This window comes from Triticum urartu, chromosome 2A (genome assembly GCF_056163025.1).
Source record: "Triticum urartu cultivar PI428250 chromosome 2A, HENAU_Tu73, whole genome shotgun sequence".
In the NCBI taxonomy this organism is placed as follows: Eukaryota; Viridiplantae; Streptophyta; class Magnoliopsida; order Poales; family Poaceae; genus Triticum; species Triticum urartu.
Genome location: NC_141874.1, coordinates 760,119,739 through 760,140,485, shown reverse-complemented (window position 1 = coordinate 760,140,485; position 20,747 = coordinate 760,119,739). Strand labels below are relative to the sequence as shown.

The 20,747-nt window shown below is 47.6% G+C and overlaps 1 protein-coding gene across 1 annotated transcript; it reads right to left on the bottom strand.

Moving 5' to 3' along the window:
• Positions 1-16,414: 16,414 nt before the first annotated feature.
• Positions 16,415-17,185, bottom strand: LOC147987950 (uncharacterized). Its single transcript, XM_087542555.1, has one exon. It carries the CDS (start codon positions 17,183-17,185, stop codon positions 16,415-16,417), a length of 771 nt encoding a protein of 256 aa, XP_087398681.1.
• Positions 17,186-20,747: the final 3,562 nt, after the last annotated feature.

Here is a 20,747-nt window from a genome sequence, read left to right as displayed (position 1 = left end):
GTCCCGGGTCACCAACCGGGGTAGATGAATCGGGACTAAAGGCCCCACCCTTTAGTCCCGGTTGGCCATGACCTGGGACTAAATCCCTTCCATGTGGCGGCAGCGCGTGCCGGGGGCTGGGGACCTTTAGTCCTAGTTGGTGCCACCAACCGTGACTAAAGGTTTAGGGGTTTATGGTTTATTTTTCCTTTTAAACACTTGGATAGATGGGGTGCTTCAAATCTTGACAAATCTTGGCAACAATGGAGGATGAGCTCGAGCTAGGGGAAGAAAATAGAGAGGAGAGAAAACAGATGGAGGCACCGTATTTGCATATCCGAACAAGTTCGGGCATCAGTTTCATGTATTTTGCAACTTTAGGCACTAAACTGACCGTGCAAGACAAGTTGAGGCACCTCCAACGTATTTAACTCTAACTTCTACTATGCTAAAAAAAATTGTCATGGCAGTTTTTATTTAATGAAATATGTTAAAATTGTTATGAATGTGGATCGGTTTAAACAAAAAATATCTGGTTTGGATGAAAATCGTTTCGTTTGTTGAAATTCCATTTGAAATGTGACTGGACATCTGAGATACACGTTGAGATGGCATCTCCGGTATCCATTTTCTGCGGATGAATACTGTGTACTCCCTCTGGCCTTTTTTACTTCACGTATTCGATTTATGTTAAAGTCAAACTTTACAATGTTTGACCAAATTTATAGTAAAGAATACTACCATCTACAATACCAAATATATATACTATGAAAGTATATTTCATAATGAATCAAACAATATTGATTTGACATTGTGCATGTTAATATTTTTTTATTAGTTTGGTCACGGTAAAGATATTTTGACTTCGGAGAAAACTTACATGTGGACTAAAAAGACCCGAGGGAGTACGTTTAGGGTATGTTCAAGTAAAATATCGGCCATTCATTCAGTTCAGATAGTACATAAGAGACAGTAGGATGTCTTGTCCTGTTAAAACCCAGGATGCACATTTCGTCCAACGGAGCATCCTACCTGTGTCGTCGATGTCCTCGCATTGCAACAAAATACACACGGTCGGTAGCAACAAAACTAAAACTGGGCAACTTGGACCCGTGGATAGGATACACATCTTCCACCTCTTGCTGCTGCTATGGATGCTGGTCGCCAGAGGGGATTGAATTTTGGAATCTGGGTGGAGTCGTCACCCATGGCGGAGTTCTTAGCACCACATACATAATCATGAGGAAAATATTCTCTTGGGTGATAGTATCTTCTGCAGATTTGCACATGCACATCCGGTTCAGGGCCATGGTCAGTAATTTAACGCAGCAATGCTAGCAGCTCGTGGGCTGTTCCATTCTTTAAGGCTGGCCATAGTGGGATAACATAAGTAGTACTCACAACCATGCGAATGTGGCAGTCAATTAAAGAAGAGAGAGATGGTTATAGTAACATAGATAGATATCGTAACATAATAAATGTTATGCTACTATGTGTCATGCATGACAATAAATGAGACCACATATGATACTAATCTATGTTACTACTCCCTCCGTTCGGAATTACTTGTCACAAAAGTGGATGTATCTATAACTAAAATATATTTAGATACATTCATTTCTTGGACGAGTAATTCCAAACGAAGGAAGTATGCACTATGGATGTAGTATTATAAACTAGTATCATATGCATGATACTAGTATATGACACTCCCCATTATGACCAGCCTAATTGCAAGGCATGAGGGGAGGACCCAAGGAGATGAATTTCAGGACCCAAACATACGAATCTAGTAAACAAACTCCTGCAGTCATTTATGATAAAACAATTGGAAAACCAAGCGTCTTAATCAATTAGTCAGACAATTAATTAGAGGCATTTTTCCCAGAATCTATTTGAAACCAAGCCATAAAGCGATTAATTAGTAAATACTTTAATTTTGCATGCAATTAAATAGGTTCATTTAAAAAGAGATTTTTTCGAGCGACCTCATAATGAAAAGGGAGTTGCTTCTTGGCTTGTCGGCCCTATAATCCCGGACAGGGGAGTAACTTCAGCGATTGTTTATTTCATGTTTCCAAGTCTGTCAACTGATTTGTCTACGTGTAACGGAATTAACTGTTCTATCTAAATAGTAAACAAAACAAGCAAGTGAGCAACAACAAGTCAACAAGGGTTTCTACACTAGGGCTTGTACACAGCTACCCCGTCACCCTCTACTCTATAGTCTGCTCCGACGGCACTGCGCTGATTGCTCATCGACCATGTACACAAACGTGGATCCCCCATGATGACTATGTGTGACATCCTAACTGCCTACGCCGGCAGCCGCAACCGCGCTTATTCTCAATCAATGAGCAGACGATGTGACATATTTTCTTCCCCATCCGCTGCCGCATGCAATAAACGCCCAAGAAGATCCCAGTGGTTAGGTAGGACGACAATCGTGAAGGATCGGATCTAAAACGCGACCAAACCTCTCATCTCTCCATCCTTCTTCGGTCAGGAGTTGTTAGTCACCAACGTCGTCCCAACATAGTCAACGCCACTGTGGCCGACGACAATCGGTCACGCACCACCACTCTTTAGATATTGTTTCATTCATTCCAAAGCACATTATTTATATAGTAAGCTCAAAATTTCGAATGCTCTACATGTTGTACTGAAGAAAATCTTAGCTCGAGTGAGTCTATTTTAATATCAAATATATCCTACCACCTAGGGGTAGTTACCCCACATATCTCATATACTACCATGTGTTACTATATATACTACTTTATCATTCTAAGTATATTCATATACTATACATAAGATAAATCAAAATAAGTTACATGAAAAAATTACGAGTTGACCCATGGTTTTTATTATATTTGTGAAATACATACATATTTGTACGTAAAAAAAGCATACTTAAAATACGATACATACTATCTAAAAAGTAGTATATATACTACCTAAACATTCTTATATACTACATACAATATATATGAGACGTGTTAGCCCCCCCAAAAATAAGGATAAATAGCAACATGCTTATAATTTGGTGAAAAACTTTTGAAATACGTTTTATCAAGTTTAAACCCTTTTATTTGCACATATCTAGTCATAAACTAGAAACCGCTATGAGGATATTTCTGAGACTATACACTTTAGAAAGCTCTACCAAAATATTTAAATACACACACATCTATGTACACTATCACTAGTGCAGATCCGGGCAATAGCACCGGTTCGTAAGGCCCTTTAGTGCCGGTTAGGTAACCGGCACTAAAATTTGGGCACTAAAGGCCCCACCCCCTTTAGTACCGGTTCAGCACGAACCGGTGCTAAAGGGCAACCACGTGGCACGAGCCAGCTCCGGGGGCCGGGAGCCCTTTAGTACCGGTTAGTAACACCAACCGGTACTAAAATGTTTGGGGTTTTTTTGGTTTTATGATTTCTTTTTCATTTAATTTTGTGTTTTCCATTTTAATTCTTTTTCGTTTGCTGGTATTTTACGGTACTACACATTGTACACGTTATGCATATATATAAATAGAATTTCTAGTAGAACCAATCATATATATATCATCAATGTCTCACAAACCATATTAATTCACACATACACACATGTATAGCTATATACAATTTCTCCTACATATGCATGTTGCCTTCGGAGCCAGTGGCATTAGCCTAATTGGTGCCTTCGGAGTACGATGACAATTGGAAGTGGTTCATGACCTGGTCGATGGGGGCGGTAGCGGTTAATAGTATTCTCCCTTCGGATTTATGACCTGGTCGAGCAAAAATCCCGCTATTTCCTCTTGAAGTGCTTCTACGCGCTCCGTTTCTAGGAGCTTGTCCCGCACCTCTTTGAACTATTAAGAAGTAGATCAATATGCATGTGTATTAGTTGTGTGACTAGATATCGATAATGGTGTAAAAATTGTGAATAGTGTTCTGACAAGCGTACCCATTCCTGTCTTTGAGATCTGCTCCTTTCGGACGCCATCATGCGAATGTTCTCGCAAACGCAGAATGCACACAGATCAGTCCCCTGCGCCTGCTTCAGGGCCTTTATTACGAGAATGGAATTTAATTTGATCAGATAATAATTAATCAAGCATGATAATTAAAGAGATGGCAGCTAGCTAGCTAGATAGTAATACTTAATTACTTACCTTGGGTCGAAACCATTTCAGCTGTGGTTTCCATTCGCCTTCCGTGACGCTGATGAACCTTGCCCAAGCCCTGCCCGCTGACAAAGAAAATGAATAAAGGGGTTATTAAATAGTTCATATCATGAAATGACGAACTAAATAGGCCGAGATATATAGTTAATAATGATTGAAATTACCTGTTGATTATCCCAAACAAGATGTTATAGTTACTATTTGCTTTGAGTAGCGAGTCCAGTATTTCAATTGTTCCGGCGTCAACTTTAATGATACACAAGATCCAATAAAATCTGCATGCACACACGTTTGCATGTCTTAATTAAGCGGGCATATGTAAGCAAAAACATGTAGCTAGCTAGTAGGCAAAAACAGAGAATTTGTAGTACAAGAAAGTGTGACTCACTGGAAGTTGTAAGGAAGTAGTATATCTTCATTGTATTTGAGGCGCTTCAAGAACTCTAGCATGCTGTCCTCTACCTCTTTTTCATGATGCTTGTTTATTTTCCATGTGTATTCATTAACGGTGTTTGGGTCAATGAACCCAATGCCATAGCGTCCACCTTTTCTCATTTCATACATCTTCATCCTGCATAATACCACAGAAAAAAATATAGTGAGGATAATTACAGGTAATGATTGATCAAAAGGATCACTGCAGCTAGCTTGAGACTTAAATTACAGAAAGAAATCACTTACAGACAATAACAACTGACGATAGATTTGTCGAGTGCGTCTTGATTGTATAGCTGAAACAGTTTAGAATACTCAACGGCCACAGCTTTCTCATGGTAGTAATCATCCTTCTTGACATACACCATGAGGGACTCTCGATCGGATCTCTTGGTAATGTCCATGTACCATTGATGCAATTCATACATTCTCATTGGGAGCTTATTGACATCTTCTGGCTCAACCAAAGGTTGGCCCCGGACATATTTCCGGTTTATTTCCTCCTCTGTAATCCCAGGCATGTCCTCGATCTCGAGGAGTTGTCCAACAGTGATCTTGAGTTCTTCAGCCTGCATTATATGCTCCTGGGTTATTACCACATCGCCCACCTCGGGAACGTAAACTGTTTGGCCACAATAATATTGGGCGCGCATACTGTCACGTGTTGTTGGCGGCACAACAAGCGGGGGGATCGATTGCGCCGCCTGTTTTCCCAGCTGGGCAACGGTTTTCCCGCATTTTTTGACAGCTGCTTGTTGTTTGCTCGAGCTCGAGCTCGCCTCCTTCTCTAGACGTTGTCAATGTAACTTCCTGATGTGGCGCTCATAGTCTGTGTCAACAGGCTTAGGAGCTGGTGGTTGAGCCATACGAATGAAGTGGTCAACTACTTCCACAGGCACTTTCTCCCTTGGCGGCGGTGGCGGTTTCGGTCCAAAATGGGCGTCGAGTTCTGCCCGCACTATGGCATTGGTTTGCTCCTCGGTCCTGTCGTAAGCCCTCACAGGTAGAGGAGTAGTGAGGTTTGGACCATATTTATATCGCTTGCCTCCGCCTGTACTTCCTGTACTATGACCTCAACTCGTACCGCTACGCACCATAGCTGCGGGGTGTCTCTTCTGCGATTGCTGAGGCGGCGGAGACGGCTGATGGGGCTGAGTTGGACGAGGAGGAGTGGCCTGAAGCTGTGCCGGACTTGCAGTGGCCTGAGGTTGTGCCGGACTTGGAGGAGGAGTGGACGTCTGATGCTGTGTCGGACTTGGAGGAGGAGTGGCCTGACACTTTGCCGGACTTGGAGGAGGAGGAGTGGCCTCACGCGTTGGTGGACTTGTAGGAGCGGGAGTCTGCTGACTCGGTGGCGGACTTCGACGAGGAGTCGGGTGACGCGGTGTCGGTGGCCTTCGAAAGATGATGCAATCCTTTCTCCATAGGATGATACGATGTTTGGCATCTCCGAGTGTGTGCTCGTCGTCACCTCCAGGAATGTCAAGCTCTAGCCCCGAATATTGGTCCACCACCTCATCAACCACAACACGAGCATAGCCCGCTGGAATCGGGTTGCAATGGAAGGTTGCCTCGGGGGAATTTGAAAAAGCAACGGCGTCCGCCACCTTCACGGATATGTTCTTCATTTTGAAGTGTAGCTCGCAGTTAGTGTTCTCCATGATGTCATCCACGGGGTATCTATCCAGCACTGCGTCGCCCGGGGCGGAACCCACGCTGCTTCTCGGCATGGATGGGGCGGTGGTATCCAATGCTGGATCATCCGCTAGCTGCTGCAGCTGCTGAGACCCCCTTTGCTGGCTAAGTGAGTCGATCTGCTCCTGCTGCCGCTGGAATTTAACTGCCAATTCCGCTTGACTTGCTTCTAGGCCTTGAAGGCGTTCATAGTCCCGCTTCCTCTGCTCGTCCTCCATCTTCCTCTTCTTCTCCTCCGCAATCTTCTTTCTCACACGGGTTCTGTAGTCGGCGTTCCAGTCCGAAAACCCCTCATACCACGGAATAGCGCCCTTGCCTCGTGTTCTTCCCGGGTGTTCAGGATTTCCCAGGGCACGCGTAAGCTCGTCGTTCTCTCTGTTGGGCTGGAACACCCCCGATCGAGCCTCTTCTATTGCAACAAGTATCGCATCGTCGGCTCCGTTCAGACATGCCTTCGTCGAAACATTGCCTGTCTTCGGGTCCAACTCCCCCCCATGCGCATAGAACCAAGTCCTGCACCTGGGGGGCCAGCTCTTAGTAACCAGAGTGACACTTGCATCCTCCATCTCTTTCTCAGACTTATCCCACTTAGGCATTGCCACCGCGTAGCCACCTGGCCCCAACTTATGGAACTTATCCTTTTTTTCGGCATTCTTCTTGTTTATTCTCGACCGTTCCTTAGCTAATTCTTAATCCTTGAATTTCACGAAATCGTCCCAATGAGCACTTTGATTCTCTAGTATCCCCTCGAATACTAGAGTCTTCCTTCCTCCCTTGACGTACTTCTCCCACGTCGTTCTCTTGTGGTTCTTGAATGCAACCGCCATCTTCCTAAAAGCAGCGTCCTTGACTTTCTGCACATCTGCTTCTGTGAAATGATCTGGTAGGGTGAAATGTTCCATGAGAGTATCCCAAAGCAGTTTTTTTTTATTCTCGTCGACAAAAGTAACATTTGGACGTGGCTTTGCTGGCTTTCTCCATTCTTGAAGGGAGATCGGGAGTTGGTCCTGCACAAGAACTCCGCACTGACGAACGAACTTGTCCGCAATCTTCTTAGGCGCTAATGGTTCGCCATTAGGTTTGAATGCCTCGATATTGTACTTTACGCCCTCCTTCAACTTTTTGTTCGGGCCTCGTTTCGTCCTTTTGCCTGAAGATTTGCTCGATCCGGATGGCTGAAAGAAGAAAGACCGATTCGTTAATATATCTTCAACTCATTTAAAACATGCGATGATCACCAGATTCCTGCTTATATAAATATATATATACCTCGCCGGTGTTTGTTGTTTCAGGATCAACATGTCTTCGTCGTAGTTCATGACTTCATCTTCTCGGTCGTCGCGATCGAATATCATATCACCCTCTCCAGTGTTGTTTAGAAATTCGGAGCCGTCAAAATCTTCTTCATTCTGATCATCATCTGGCCCGCGTATGATATCGAACATGGTCTGTTCTCTCTCTCTCTGTCGGTATTGTCCGCCATAGCTTTTATTTAACTATGCCAAAAGAAATATAAAACAATTTAGTATAATCTCGAATAATAGATATAATCTCGAATACATCGTCTCGAATAATAGATATAATCTCGAATACATCTTCTCGAATAATAGATTTAATCTCGAATACATCGTCTCGAATAATAGATTTAATCTCGAATACATCGTCTCGAATAATATATAATATTGAATAGTACATCACTGGCTAGGTAGCTAATACATCACTGGCTAGGCGGTGGACACCCAAAGAGAAGGAACCCTCACAGGATCATAGCTGAAGTGAGATCCCTGAAGAAACTGCCAAGTATTGGAGAACCTGCCGCCCTCTAACGCAACCATGTAGCGATGGACGTGCTCGTCCTCCTCCCTGACACGACGACGTACCACCTCCGGCGGGCCCGGCTCCCTCCGCACCGAAACTGGCCCACGCGAACGCTACCAAACGAGATCAGGGTCGACGATGGGACCCGGGGCCGGGTTCCTCATCAAGCGGCGCGCCCCTCCAGGCAGCACCTCCCAGTGCCAGCCCGGCGGAGCCCAGTCCCGGACATGGGTCAGCTGGACGTCGTCGCGGACGTGTCGATGGCGAGGATGCGGGCCGGGCATCGTCGACAACAAATACTATATGCTGCAAAAGTAAAGTAACATTTTTTTAATGATGGATTGTGATGATTTCATATATGCAAATTCTAAATTTTATAACTAAAAATATAAGAAACTAAAAAAACATCGATCATCGTCTAACAATTTAAAATTAATCTAATTCATCTAGCTAGCTAAAACTAACATTTCCAAAATTTCTAACATTTCTATATAACTAACATTTCTATAACATTTGACATTATATATATTATAACTAACATTTCTATATATTATTTGACATTAATCTAATCTAATTAATTAATTCATCTAAAACTTTGTATGAAAAACAGAAAAACAGAAAAAACTAAAAGCTAAAAACAAAAAAATTGTGTGTGTGTGTGCGTGTGTAGTGTGTGTGTGTGCATGTAGTGTGTGCGTGCGCGCGCGCGTGTGTGCGCGCTACGGTCCGCGCCGGCGCGCGGTGTGGCTTTGATCGATTGGAGGGAGGAGAGGGGCCGGGGGAGGGGCTCACAGCGCGCGCGGGTAAGGTCGAGGCGACGGCGACGGCGAGGCGAGGTCGATCCAAAGGCGACGGCGACGGCGACGGGCCGGTGCGGCGACAGGCCGGCGACGGGGGCGCCGCGGAGTCGACGGGGACGACGCGACGAGGACGGGGGCGTCGCGGAGTTGACGGGGACGGCGCGGGACGGGGCGGCGGCAGAGAGAAGTGGGAGATGAGAAACTGAAATTTTTCAGTGTTTCTTATATAGGGGATACCTTTAGTACCGGTTGGAGCCACCAACCGGTACTAAAGGCCTGTTTTGGCCAGGCCAAGCGGCGGGAAGCGACCCCCTTAACCGGTACTAAAGGGGGGTGCGCTGCCAGGCGAGGGGCGCAAAGTTTAGTCCCACCTTGCCTAGCGAAGGGCAGCCGCACTGGTTTATAAACCCAGCCGCGGCTGCTCCTTCGAGCTCCTCTCAAATGCAGGCCTTCTGGGCCTACCTGTGCTGTGCTGCCCCGTGGGCCTACTGGGCCTTTGCGGGCCTGCATCCTGGCCCAACAACGGGTTGGGTTTCTAGTCGTATGCAGGCCGCTCTAGCCTAGTAGGCGGGCTTTTTTATTTTTTTGCTTTATTTATTTTTGAGTTGTTTTTTTGTATTTAGAGTTTCTTTGTGAATATTTTTGCTTTAGGTACAAAAAATTACAAACTTTCTGTTAGTGCCTGTAGTTTTCAAATTTGAATAGTTTAAATTTTGAATTATTTGAAATTAGTGTGAATCATTAGTTTGTGAATAACTTAACTTTAAAAATCACTAATTTGTTTGCACATAAAATTTCTTCGCGTTTCAAATGCCAAAACACATAATTAACTACCCTAACTATTACAGAGATTCCCTTCTGGATGTGAAACACAGAAGAAAGTGATGATAGCTAGTGAAGCCGATCACATCCCAGATCTTTGGGTGTGAAACTTTTTCTTCGCGTGTGTCCCTTTGCACCGTAACCATGAAAAATCTTCATCATTTAACGGGATGCTCGGGTCAATATTCAATGTGAATGGAGCAATTTCATCAAACTTTTCATAATCTTCTGACTTGTCTGTCTTGTCATCCACTCCCACGATGTTTCTCTTCCCAAAAAGAACTATGTGCCGCTTTGGCTCATCGTACGATGCATTCGCTTCCTTATCTTTTCTTTTTCTTGGCTTGGTAGACATGTCCTTCACATAGAAAACCTGTGCCACATCATTGGCTAGGACGAATGGTTCGTATGCATACGCAAGATTGTTGAGATCCACTGTTGTCATTCCGTACTGCGGGTCTTCCGTTACCCCGCCTCGTGTCATATTGACCCATTTGCACCGAAACAAAGGGACCTTCAAACCACGTCGATAGTCAAGTTCCCATATGTCCTGTATATAACCATAATATGTTTCCTTTCCCGTCTTGGTTTCTGCATCAAAGCGGACATCACTGTTTTGGTTGGTGCTCTTCTTATCTTGGGCGATCGTGTAAAATGTATTACCATTTATCTCGTACCCTTTGAAAGTCATTATATTCGAAGATGGTAACTGGGACAGCAAGTACAGGTCATCTTCAATAGAGGTGTCATGCATGGTACGTGCTTGCAATCAGCTGGCGAAACTCCTGATTTGTTCACGTGTAATCCAGTCATTAGACCGCTCCGGGTGTTTGGAGCGTAGCAAATTCTTGTGTTCATCCATATACGGAGCTACCAAGGCGGAATTCTGTAGAACTGTGTAGTGTGCTTCAGTGAGAGAATGTCCGTCCATACATATTATTTGTTCCCCTCCTAGCGTGCCTTTTCCATCCAGTCTGCCCTTATGTCGCGATTCAGGAACACCAATCGGCTTAAGGTCAGGAATAAAGTCAATACAAAACTCAATGACCTCCTCATTTTGACGGCCCTTGGAGATGCTTCCTTCTGGCCTAGCACGGTTATGAACATATTTCTTTAAAACTCCCATGAACCTCTCAAAGGGGAACATATTGTGTAGAAATACAGGACCCAAAACGTTAATCTCTTCGCATGGGTGAACTAGGACGTGCGTCATGATGTTGAAGGATGGTGGGAACACCAACTTGAAACTGACAAGACATTGCACCAAATCATTCTGTAACCTTGGTATGATTTCTGGATCGATTACCTTCTGAGAGATTGCATTGAGAAATGCACATAGCTTCACAATGGCTAATCGAACGTTTTCCGGTAGAAGCCCCCTCAATGCAACCGGAAGCAGTTGCGTCATAATCACGTGGCAGTCATGAGACTTTAGGTTCTGGAACTTTTTCTCTGCCATGTTTATTATTCCTTTTATATTCGACGAGAAGCCAGACGGTACCTTAATACTGAGCAGGCATTCAAAGAAGATTTCCTTCTCTTCTTTGGTAAGAGCGTAGCTTGCATGACCCTGGTGTATGCCGTCTTTTCCGTGCATACGTTGCTGGTCCTCCCGTGCCTCAGGTGTATCTTTTGTCTTCCCATACACGCCCAAGAAGCCAAGCAGGGTAACACAAAGATTCTTCGTCACGTGCATCACGTCGATTGCGGAGCGGACCTCGAGGTCTTTCCAATAGGGCAGGTCCCAAAATATAGATTTCTTCTTCCACATGGGTGCGCGTCCGTCAGCGTCATTCGGAACAGGTTGTCCACCAGGACCCTTTCCAAAGACCACCTTCAAATCCTTGACCATATCATGTACATCAGCACCAGTACGGTGGCGAGGCTTCGTCCGGTGATCCGCCTCACCTTTGAAATGCTTGCCTTTCTTTCTTACGGGATGCCTGCTCGGAAGAAATCGACGATGTCCCAGGTACACATTCTTATTAGCCAAATATATACTGTCGGTATCATCCAAACAGTGCGTGCATGCGCGGTATCCCTTGTTTGTCTGTCCTGAAAGGTTACCGAGAGCAGGCCAATCATTGATGGTCACGAACAGCAATGCCTTTAGGTCAAATTCTTCCCCCATGTGCTCATCCCACGCACGTACACTTGTTCCATTCCACAGTTGTAAGAGTTCTTCAACTAATGGCCTTAGGTACACATCAATGTCGTTGCCGGGTTGCTTAGGGCCTTGGATGAGCACTGGCATCATAATGAACTTCCGCTTCATGCACAACCAAGGAGGAAGGTTATACAAACATAGAGTCACAGGCCAGGTGCTATGGTTGCTGCTCTACTCCCCAAAAGGATTAATGCCATCTGCGCTTAGACCAAACCATACGCTCCTTGCGTCATCTGCAAACTCCTTCCCGTACTTTCTTTCGATTTTTCTCCACTGCGACCCGTTAGCGGGTACTCTCAACTTTCCGTCTTTCTTACGGTCTTCTCTGTGCCATCGCATCGCCTTGGCATGCTCTTTGTTTTGGAACAAACGTTTCAACCGTGGTATTATAGGAGCATACCACATCACCTTGGCAGGAATCTTCTTCCTGGGGCGCCGGCCCTCGACATCACCAGGGTCATCGCGGCTGATCTTATAGCGCAATGCACCACATACCAGGCAAGCGTTCAAATCCTCGTACTCACTGCGGTAGAGGATGCAATCATTAGGGCATGCATGTATCTTCTGCACCTCTAACCCTAGAGGGCAGACAGCCTTCTTTGCTTCGTACGTACTCTCGGGCAATTCGTTGTCCTTTGCAAGCATATCCTTTATCATTACCAGCAACTTTCCAAATCCCTTGTCAGATACACCATTCTCTGCCTTCCATTGCAGCAATTCCAGTGTGGTGCCCAGCTTTTTCTTGTCACCTACGCAATTCGGGTACAACAATTTTTTGTGATCCTCTAACATGCGCTGCAACTTCTTCTTCTCCAAATCACTTGCGCAGTTTCTCTTTGCATCGGCAATGGCCCGACCTAGATCATCAACGGGCTCATCTGATGCCTCTTCTTCAGCTTCTTCCCGCATTGTCGGCTCAGCTTCTTCCCCCATTGTTGTATCATCATATTCAGGGAACCCATGGCCAGGATAGTTGTCGTCGTCCTCTTCTTCTTCATTGTCTTCCATCATAACCCCTCTTTCTCCGTGCTTGGTCCAAACATTATAGTGGGGCATGAAACCGGATTTAAACAGGTGGACGTGAATGGTTCTTGACGTAGAGTAATTGTGACCATTCTTACAGCGAGCACATGGATAAGGCATAAAACCATCCGTCCGCTTGTTTGCCTCAGCCGCAAGCAGAAAAGTATGCACGCCCTCAACGAACTGGGGAGAGCATCGGTCATCGTACATCCATTGCCGGCTCATCTTCATTACACAACACCGAATAGACCAAATTAATACAAGATCATACATAAAGTTCATACAACACTTAAATGCAACAAACAAATAACTCTCTAACTAAAGCATTTAAATGCAACAACAAATACGATCAAGATCGCAACTAAGGTAACAATGGATCCAACAGCATAATGATACCAAGCCTCACTATCGATGGCATATTTTCTAATCTTTCTAATCTTCAAGCGCATTTTCTCCATCTTGATCTTGTGATCATCGACGACATCGGCAACATGCAACTCCAATTCCATCTTCTCCCCCTCAATTCTTTTCAATTTTTCCTTCAAATCCTCGTTTTCTCTTTCAACTAAATTTAACCTCTCGACAATAGGGTCGGTTGGAATTTCCGGTTCAACTACCTCCTACATACAAATATCTATGTCAACTTGATGGGCATAATTTGTCATAAACACGAAATGCAACTAGTTTTAAAAGAGAATATATATACCACATCCGAATCATAACAAGGACGAGGGCTGACGGGGACGGATATCAAAACCATGGCACTATATGTATAACAAACAACGTACGGGTAAGATAATTATACGAGTAACTATATATCCAAATCACACAAACATCAATTTTTATATAAAATTTCATAAACAAGAGGCTCACCACAAGGTGGTGCCAGCGACGGGACGGTGCGGGCGATCGATGGTGGTTACGACGGAGATTTAGAAGGCACTAAGTAAACCACACCTACATATGCAAACTAAGTGTTATTTTTGACCTCAGATTGCATATAAATCAAATACTAGCACATATATATATATATATATATATATCCTCCCAAATTACTAAACTCACAAATTAATCACTATATAAAGCATTGCAAGAGCTAATCTAGCAATGAGAGATGAAAGGACAAAGTTGCTAACCTTTGTGATCATTTGAATGGATGGGGGCCTTCAAATCTTGACAAATTTTGGGCAAAATGTGTGATGAGCTCGAGAGGAAGAGGGGAAGAACAGAGAGGAGAGGGTAAAGGGGAAGAACAGAGCGAGCTCGGGTGGACGAAGGGTTTATGTAGGACGACCTTTAGTACCGGTTTGTGCCAAGAACCGGTACTAAAGGGGCTGGAGGGGCTCCAGTCTGACAACATCTTGCCACCACTCTCATTAGTACCGGTTCGTGGCACGAACCGGTGCTAAAGGTTCGCCACGAACCGGTACTAATGAAAGCGGCCCGGCTAGCTGTTGGAACCGGCACTAATGTATACATTAGTGCCGGCTCAAATACAAACCGGCACTAATGTGCTTCACGTTTGACCCTTTTTCTACTAGTGTATGTTCATGGGATTATCAGGAAATAGTCCGCGAAGCTATATCAGTTATTGGTTTTCTTTATTTCTCATGTTTATGGGGACTGATTTTGAGTATCCCAACAAGGCACAGTGTATCTAAGAAAAACAAATTGAACTATCATGGCAAACACGGTCCAAATTTAGCACAACAAATTCACATTTTTAGCAACAAAAATTAAAATAATATCCTAAAGATAAAAAATATTTAGTAATATTATCATCTAGTTAATTACCAAAATTAACTTATAAAAAGGCTATGAACTACAATTTTGATTTGATAAAATAATGATTACAAATAAATATAGAAGTTTAGTATAAATATTTGGTTAAGAAAATGACAAATACATAACAAATTTTAGAAATTAAACAAAAATAATTGAATTTGACACATGACTGTGATGTTGAAAGTCTTGGATATTCCACAAATAGAATGAAGACTATTTTAGTAAGACATAATGACCACACTATTACTATCATATTATTGAGAAATAATTATGAAATGGCTTAGAAAAGTGCTGTTGTGCATCCTTATCAAAAACTGGTGAAACTTAAAATCCACTTCATTTAAAAAAATAATTATATCACAATAATTGGGTTTCAAAAGTTCGAGCCATAACTTCTTATCTGACTAACGATAAGTTGTAGGGTTCTGAACGAGTTTGATTCATATCAAAATGGAATTTATTATATTTTGTGATCTTATTGGCAGAACAATTTAATCCTTTTTTATTTGCACTAAAATACAAATATACAATTTGATGTTTTTTATCTACATTAATTTTTTTTAAATTTCCAACCGGGGGTGGGGGGGGGGGGGGTGGGTGGGAGCCCCTCCACCACCTGAATATATTACGTAAAGGGGGTCAACCCCCTGAGAGTCAGATTACAAAGTGAATGAGAAGGGGAGGAGGGACACCCGACATCCCCCTGGGGGCGAGCTCTTACAAGCTTCTAAGCACAGACAGCCAGACATCTACATGGGAGCGATCTCCCTCCATCAGTCGGGCAAGCCAAAGCACAGCATCGTCCCGACAGGCCTTCAGAGTAGCAGCCAGGGACCACGAGTCATCCCTGAATACGACGGTGTTCCTTCTCTTCCAGAGCCTCCAGCAGCATAGCAGGACAAAGGAGGCCGGCGAGGCAGCGCCGACCGCGGGGGAAGCGTCGAAGAGGTGGAGGGATTCCACCGCCGCTCCATCCGGCGATAGGCCAACCCGTCGCCAAAACTGCACCTCGAACGGGCAGCCAAAGATCAAGTGGTCGGCCGTCTCCAGCGTGGCCTCGCAGCAGGGGCATCCAGCCTCCGCCGCCGTGAGGATGTGTTTGCGGAGAAAATCCCTAGTATGGATGAGCGACATAGAGAGGAGCCAACCGAAGAACTTGACGCGCGACGGAGCACGGGACGACCAAAGGAAGGATGCCGTAGCCGCGCCCACTCCACCAAAATTCGCTAGGGCATAGGCGCCCCGAGACGATAAACCCCCGCCAGCTTTCGCACACAGCTTGGCGGAGCGGGAGTCCGGCCCCTCCCCAAACTGGCAATCATCCATCAGACGTTGGATAGTGGCGCACACGTCTGCAGCCATGGGGGTGAGCCGAGGCACGAGCATGGCACGCACGCCACAGCCACGCGCCTCCCACACCGAGACTTCCAAGCCAGCAGCATGGGAGAAAAGGGCGGGAAAGGCGACCCGGAGCACCCCGCAGGTGAGCCAATGGTCGTGCCAAAACGATGTCGCCCGTCCGTCCCCCACGGCGACACGCGTGAGAGCCCAGTAGACGGGCAGCAGCCCCAGGAGGACACCCAGTGCTCACCCAGGAGCGGGGAGCGGCAGGGGCACAGGAGAGACCGCCCGTCGAGCAGGCTCCAAACCTAAGAAGCCCACCGGGACGGCGCGCCGGAGTGAAGGCGATGAAGCAGTTTGAGGAGGAGGCAGTCGTTCTAAATCCCTAGGGCTTGAAAGCCGAGCCCCCCTTCGGCCTTGGCACGGCAGACCCGGTCCCAGGCAACCAGGCACTGAGCACCGGAGGCCCGCCCCGCGATGTTCCATAGGAACGCACGCCGTAGCCCATCAAGCTTGGCCAGGACCGCGGGTGGAAGCCGCATGGACGCCATGGCATAGGTACGGAGGGAGTCCAAGACCGTGTTGATGAGCACCAGACGCCCCGCGGGGGACAGAAGCCGAGCACTCCACCCCGCCGGGTAGCGGTCCACCTTAGCCAGTGTCGGTGCAAAGTCGTCGATCTTGAGCTTGTCGCAGGAGAGCGGCAACCCCAAGTAGGTCTGCGGGAAGGCGCCAACGCTGCACCCGAACGTTGACACCACATGCATGGGGATGAGGGTGCTTTTGGCGAAGGTGATGACGAGCCCCGTGGCAGCGGCGAACAGGTCGAGGATGACACGCAGCCTAGTCCCCCCCCCCCCCGTCGTAGCTCGCATGATGATCAATGTATCATCAATATACTGGAGCACCACCGCCGGAGCCCCCTCGCATAAGGGGTGGCGAAGGGCTCCATCTGACCGGATCATGCATTGCAGCACGTCGGTGACCAGGAGCAATAGGTAGGGGGAGATCAGGTCGCTCTGCCGAAGCCCCTTGCGGAACGCGAACCAGCGCCTCGGGATCCCACTGAGCAGCACCGCCGCCTTAGATGATTGAAGGATGAGATCCATCCAATCGCACCAAGCGGGCGGGAACCCCCGCACCTCCATGATGCGGCGAAGGCTGGGCCATGCAATAGAGTCGAAGGCTTTGGCGAAGTCGAGCTTGACAAACGTGGGCACTCCTCGCTTGTGGTAGCATTGCACGATCTCCGCCGCGTAGAAAAAGTTCTCCGAGATGCTAGGCCTAGACAAGAAGCCGGACTGGTCTTCGTCGATGAGGCCGCCGATCTACCGCTGAAGCCGCGTCGTCAAACCCTTATAGAGGATTTTCACGTCCCCATTCTGAAGGGAGACGGGACGGAAATCCCCCGGGGACGGCACCCCCTCCTTCTTCGGCAACAGGGCGATGAGGGCCCTGTTGATCCTGTCAAGGCGCGCGCAACCGGAGTGGACATCGTCGAAGAGGCGCTGCAAGTCATCCGCGACCACCGCCCAGGCAGCCTGGTAGAAGGCCGAGCCGAGCCCGTCCGGGCCGGGAGCGCTAGTCCGGTCCAGCGCAAAGACAGCATCCCGGATCTCCGCTCGGGTGAACGGCACCACCAGCGGTGCCCCGTCGGCAGATGGAGCAGAGGCGTACAACGACGCCAAGTCGAACCCCCAGGAGGTGGCGGTGGTGCGGTCCATCAGGTTGGAGTAGAACCGCCGCAGCGCCACCTCCTTGGCGGTGTGGTCGATGAGCTCACTACCGTCGACGGCGAGCACCCGGATGGCATTCCCGCGACGTCGTTGGGATGCGCGGGTGTGGAAGTAGTCGGTGTTCTCATCTCCTTCAAGGACAGCCCGACACTTCCCCGGCTGCCTCCTGAAGGCGGCCTGCCGCGCGACCAAGGCCGCGAGCTCGAGCCGGGCATCCTTCCACAGCTCGCCCTCGGCGGAGGAGAGTCGCATGTGCTCCTCCAGGAAGTCTAGCAGATCAATCAAGAACTTGCAGTTGTTATCGAAAACAGGTATGAACTTGTGTTGTCGTTTCCAAACCTTGGCGGCCGACCTTAGGCATTTCTTCTGGCGAACAAGACGCGTAGCGGCACAGGGAGAGTGAAGGACGCGCAGCCAGGACGGCAAGACCGAGGGAAGGAATCTAGGGTTCAACAGCCAGGAATTCTCAAAGTAGAACCGGCCCGCCACGAGGAGGCGAGTCGAGACGGAGACCAGCAGGGGGAAGTGATCCGAGGTGGTTCTAGGTCGAGAGACGAGCGCAGAGTCAGGGAAGAGAGAGTCCCAAGCCATGTCAAAGAAAGCCCGGTCAAGCCGAGCGAGAGTAGGGGGGTCATGTTTATTAGTCCACGTGAACAAACGATCTGAGAGTGGAAACTCAAGCCAGGACAGAGCGTTGATCATTGCATTGAACGCATGCGCGCGGCCGACGTCGAACCGGTCGTTGTTTTTCTCTCGAGGCAAGCGGATGAGATTGAAGTCCCCCACGATCAGCCGCGGGCCAGAAGGCGAGAGGCCGTGCATGTCGGCCACAAACTCCCCGGTAAGAGAGTGATCAGCGGGAGCATAAACGTTGGTTATGGAGAAGGCGAGGTCGGAGACAGCAGACTCGAACGAGGTGGTAAGGGAAAAACGCAACCTAGCACAAGAGACCAACGTAAGGAGACGAGGGTCCCAAGCAGTGACCACCCCACCACCCGTCCCGTCGGCGTCCTTAGAGACAAACTCAAAGAGGGAAACGTGAAGGAAGGAGCGAGCTTTGTGCACATCGAGAGACGCAAGTTTGGACTCTTGAATACACGCCACCGATGGAGCCGCGGAGGAGATGGAGTCGCGGACAAGGTCACACTTATCCGCATCTCCGAGACCTTGCACATTCCATAATAGAAACGACAAGCTTTGAACACGACTAACCATGGACACAAGCGGGCACCCGAGCAGAGATACAAACGCACACACCCCAACCGAAAGAAGATACAAAGCCACCCAAACTGGCGGGAATGGAAGGAAGACGAGGCAGGAGCTGGGTTCTAACAACACCAGCCAGCACACATAGGACGCGGACACTAATCATGAAGACGAACTGGCACCGAGGAAGCCTTGAGAGCCGCGGCAGCCCGCAGCCCCACCACGGAAGCAGAAGACACCGGCTGCACCACCGCGTCGATCACACGGTCACGAGCAGCCTTGGCCTGGAGACGGGGCGAGCACCCGATCAGGGCGTCCTTGAGAGCGCGGCGTTTAGCCGCCATGTCAGCTATCAGGACGAAATCGCCCGTATCAGCACGGGCCAGGCGCGCGCTATTCAGTGGCCAAGACAGCGGGGGCTGGGGCATGGGGGGGGGGGGGGGGGGGGGGGGCATGCACAACCATGCAGGGCACGTCGACGGGCGCGTCGTCGGGCAGCTCAGCAATACGCACTGAGGAGTAGGAGGCGGGCGAGCCCGTCAGAGCCACCGCCCAGGACTCGCCCTCGCCAGCACCGCCAGAGAGCCCTTGGGACATTAAATTATATAATTTATTTAATGGATATGTCCTTTGCAATGGCATGTCGCATTGGTGTGGCATGTCATTGCAAATGACCCATCACATCCTGAAGTTAATTATAACTCCAGAGCCGGGCGATGAGCCCTCTGCTTAAAAGTCCGAACACGAGTTGCAAATAAACCTTCTTTATCAGCAAGACTCAACTGAATAAGCTAAATGGATGTGAATATTAATCTGAGATCTACCACTTTAGCGATACAGAAAAGCATGTAATGTTAATCTAGTATATTCTTGATATCTGAGATCTAGGTAATGCTTGAATGTTGCTATGAAACCACACTTTGCCAAGTACCACAGTACAGGCACAGGGTACCCACCGTCAAGGAGACGTCAACCACTGGCGGACTTGCCTCGTGGCACCTCATTGCAGTCTGCTTACTGTCTAGTTCTCGGCATATGACACGGTTGCCCAGTTTTTATGTTTGCCAAGGTCCTTCTATATACCGATCTCTCGGCAACTAACCAGTGGTCCTGTCTTTGGCCGAGTGTGGCACTCGGTGTACCGAGATTTGGTTCTCGGCATAGCTCAAAGCATTCCACGTACACAGTTTCTCCAGTAGCGTGAAGAGACCAATGAGAGTGATGCATTCATGCATGTCGACCAAGGCTAGCCTGATTGCGGTTGAAGCACGACATGCAGGCACGTGCGTGTGAGTGATTGCATTGATCGACCGAATGCATCATCCCCATTCCTCCCTCCATGACCATGATCCATCACAGACGGACCACTGGCACATGGAGTTCATGCAGCATCTCTGGTGATGGATCGTTTCTTGGACAAAATCACTGTTTTGACCCCTTTGAGAAGTTAATCACGATTTGTCCCTACTCTGGAAATATTTTTTAATCTAACCTTTTTGCATCGTGCCTGTTAGAGCGGCGCTATTCTCCACTATATAGCGCCACGGCTCCTGGCGCCATGCTGTCGCCAGCGTGGCCCTGCCGGGCCGAGGGCCGGGTACCATAGCGCCTCGGACGAGGGCGCTATGAAATGCAGTTCCAATAGCGCCTGTGATCAGGGCGCTATGCCCCGTTGCCTCAACTAGCCGCAACCAGCCCTTACTCTACATGCACACTACTCCCTCCATTCTTAAATATTTATCTTTCTAAATATTTCAACAAGTAACTA

Coding starts and splice junctions, on each gene's coding strand:
- LOC147987950 (XM_087542555.1), bottom strand. CDS start 17,185: ATGGAGGTGCGGGGGTTCCCGCCCGCTTGGTGCGATTGGATGGATCTC.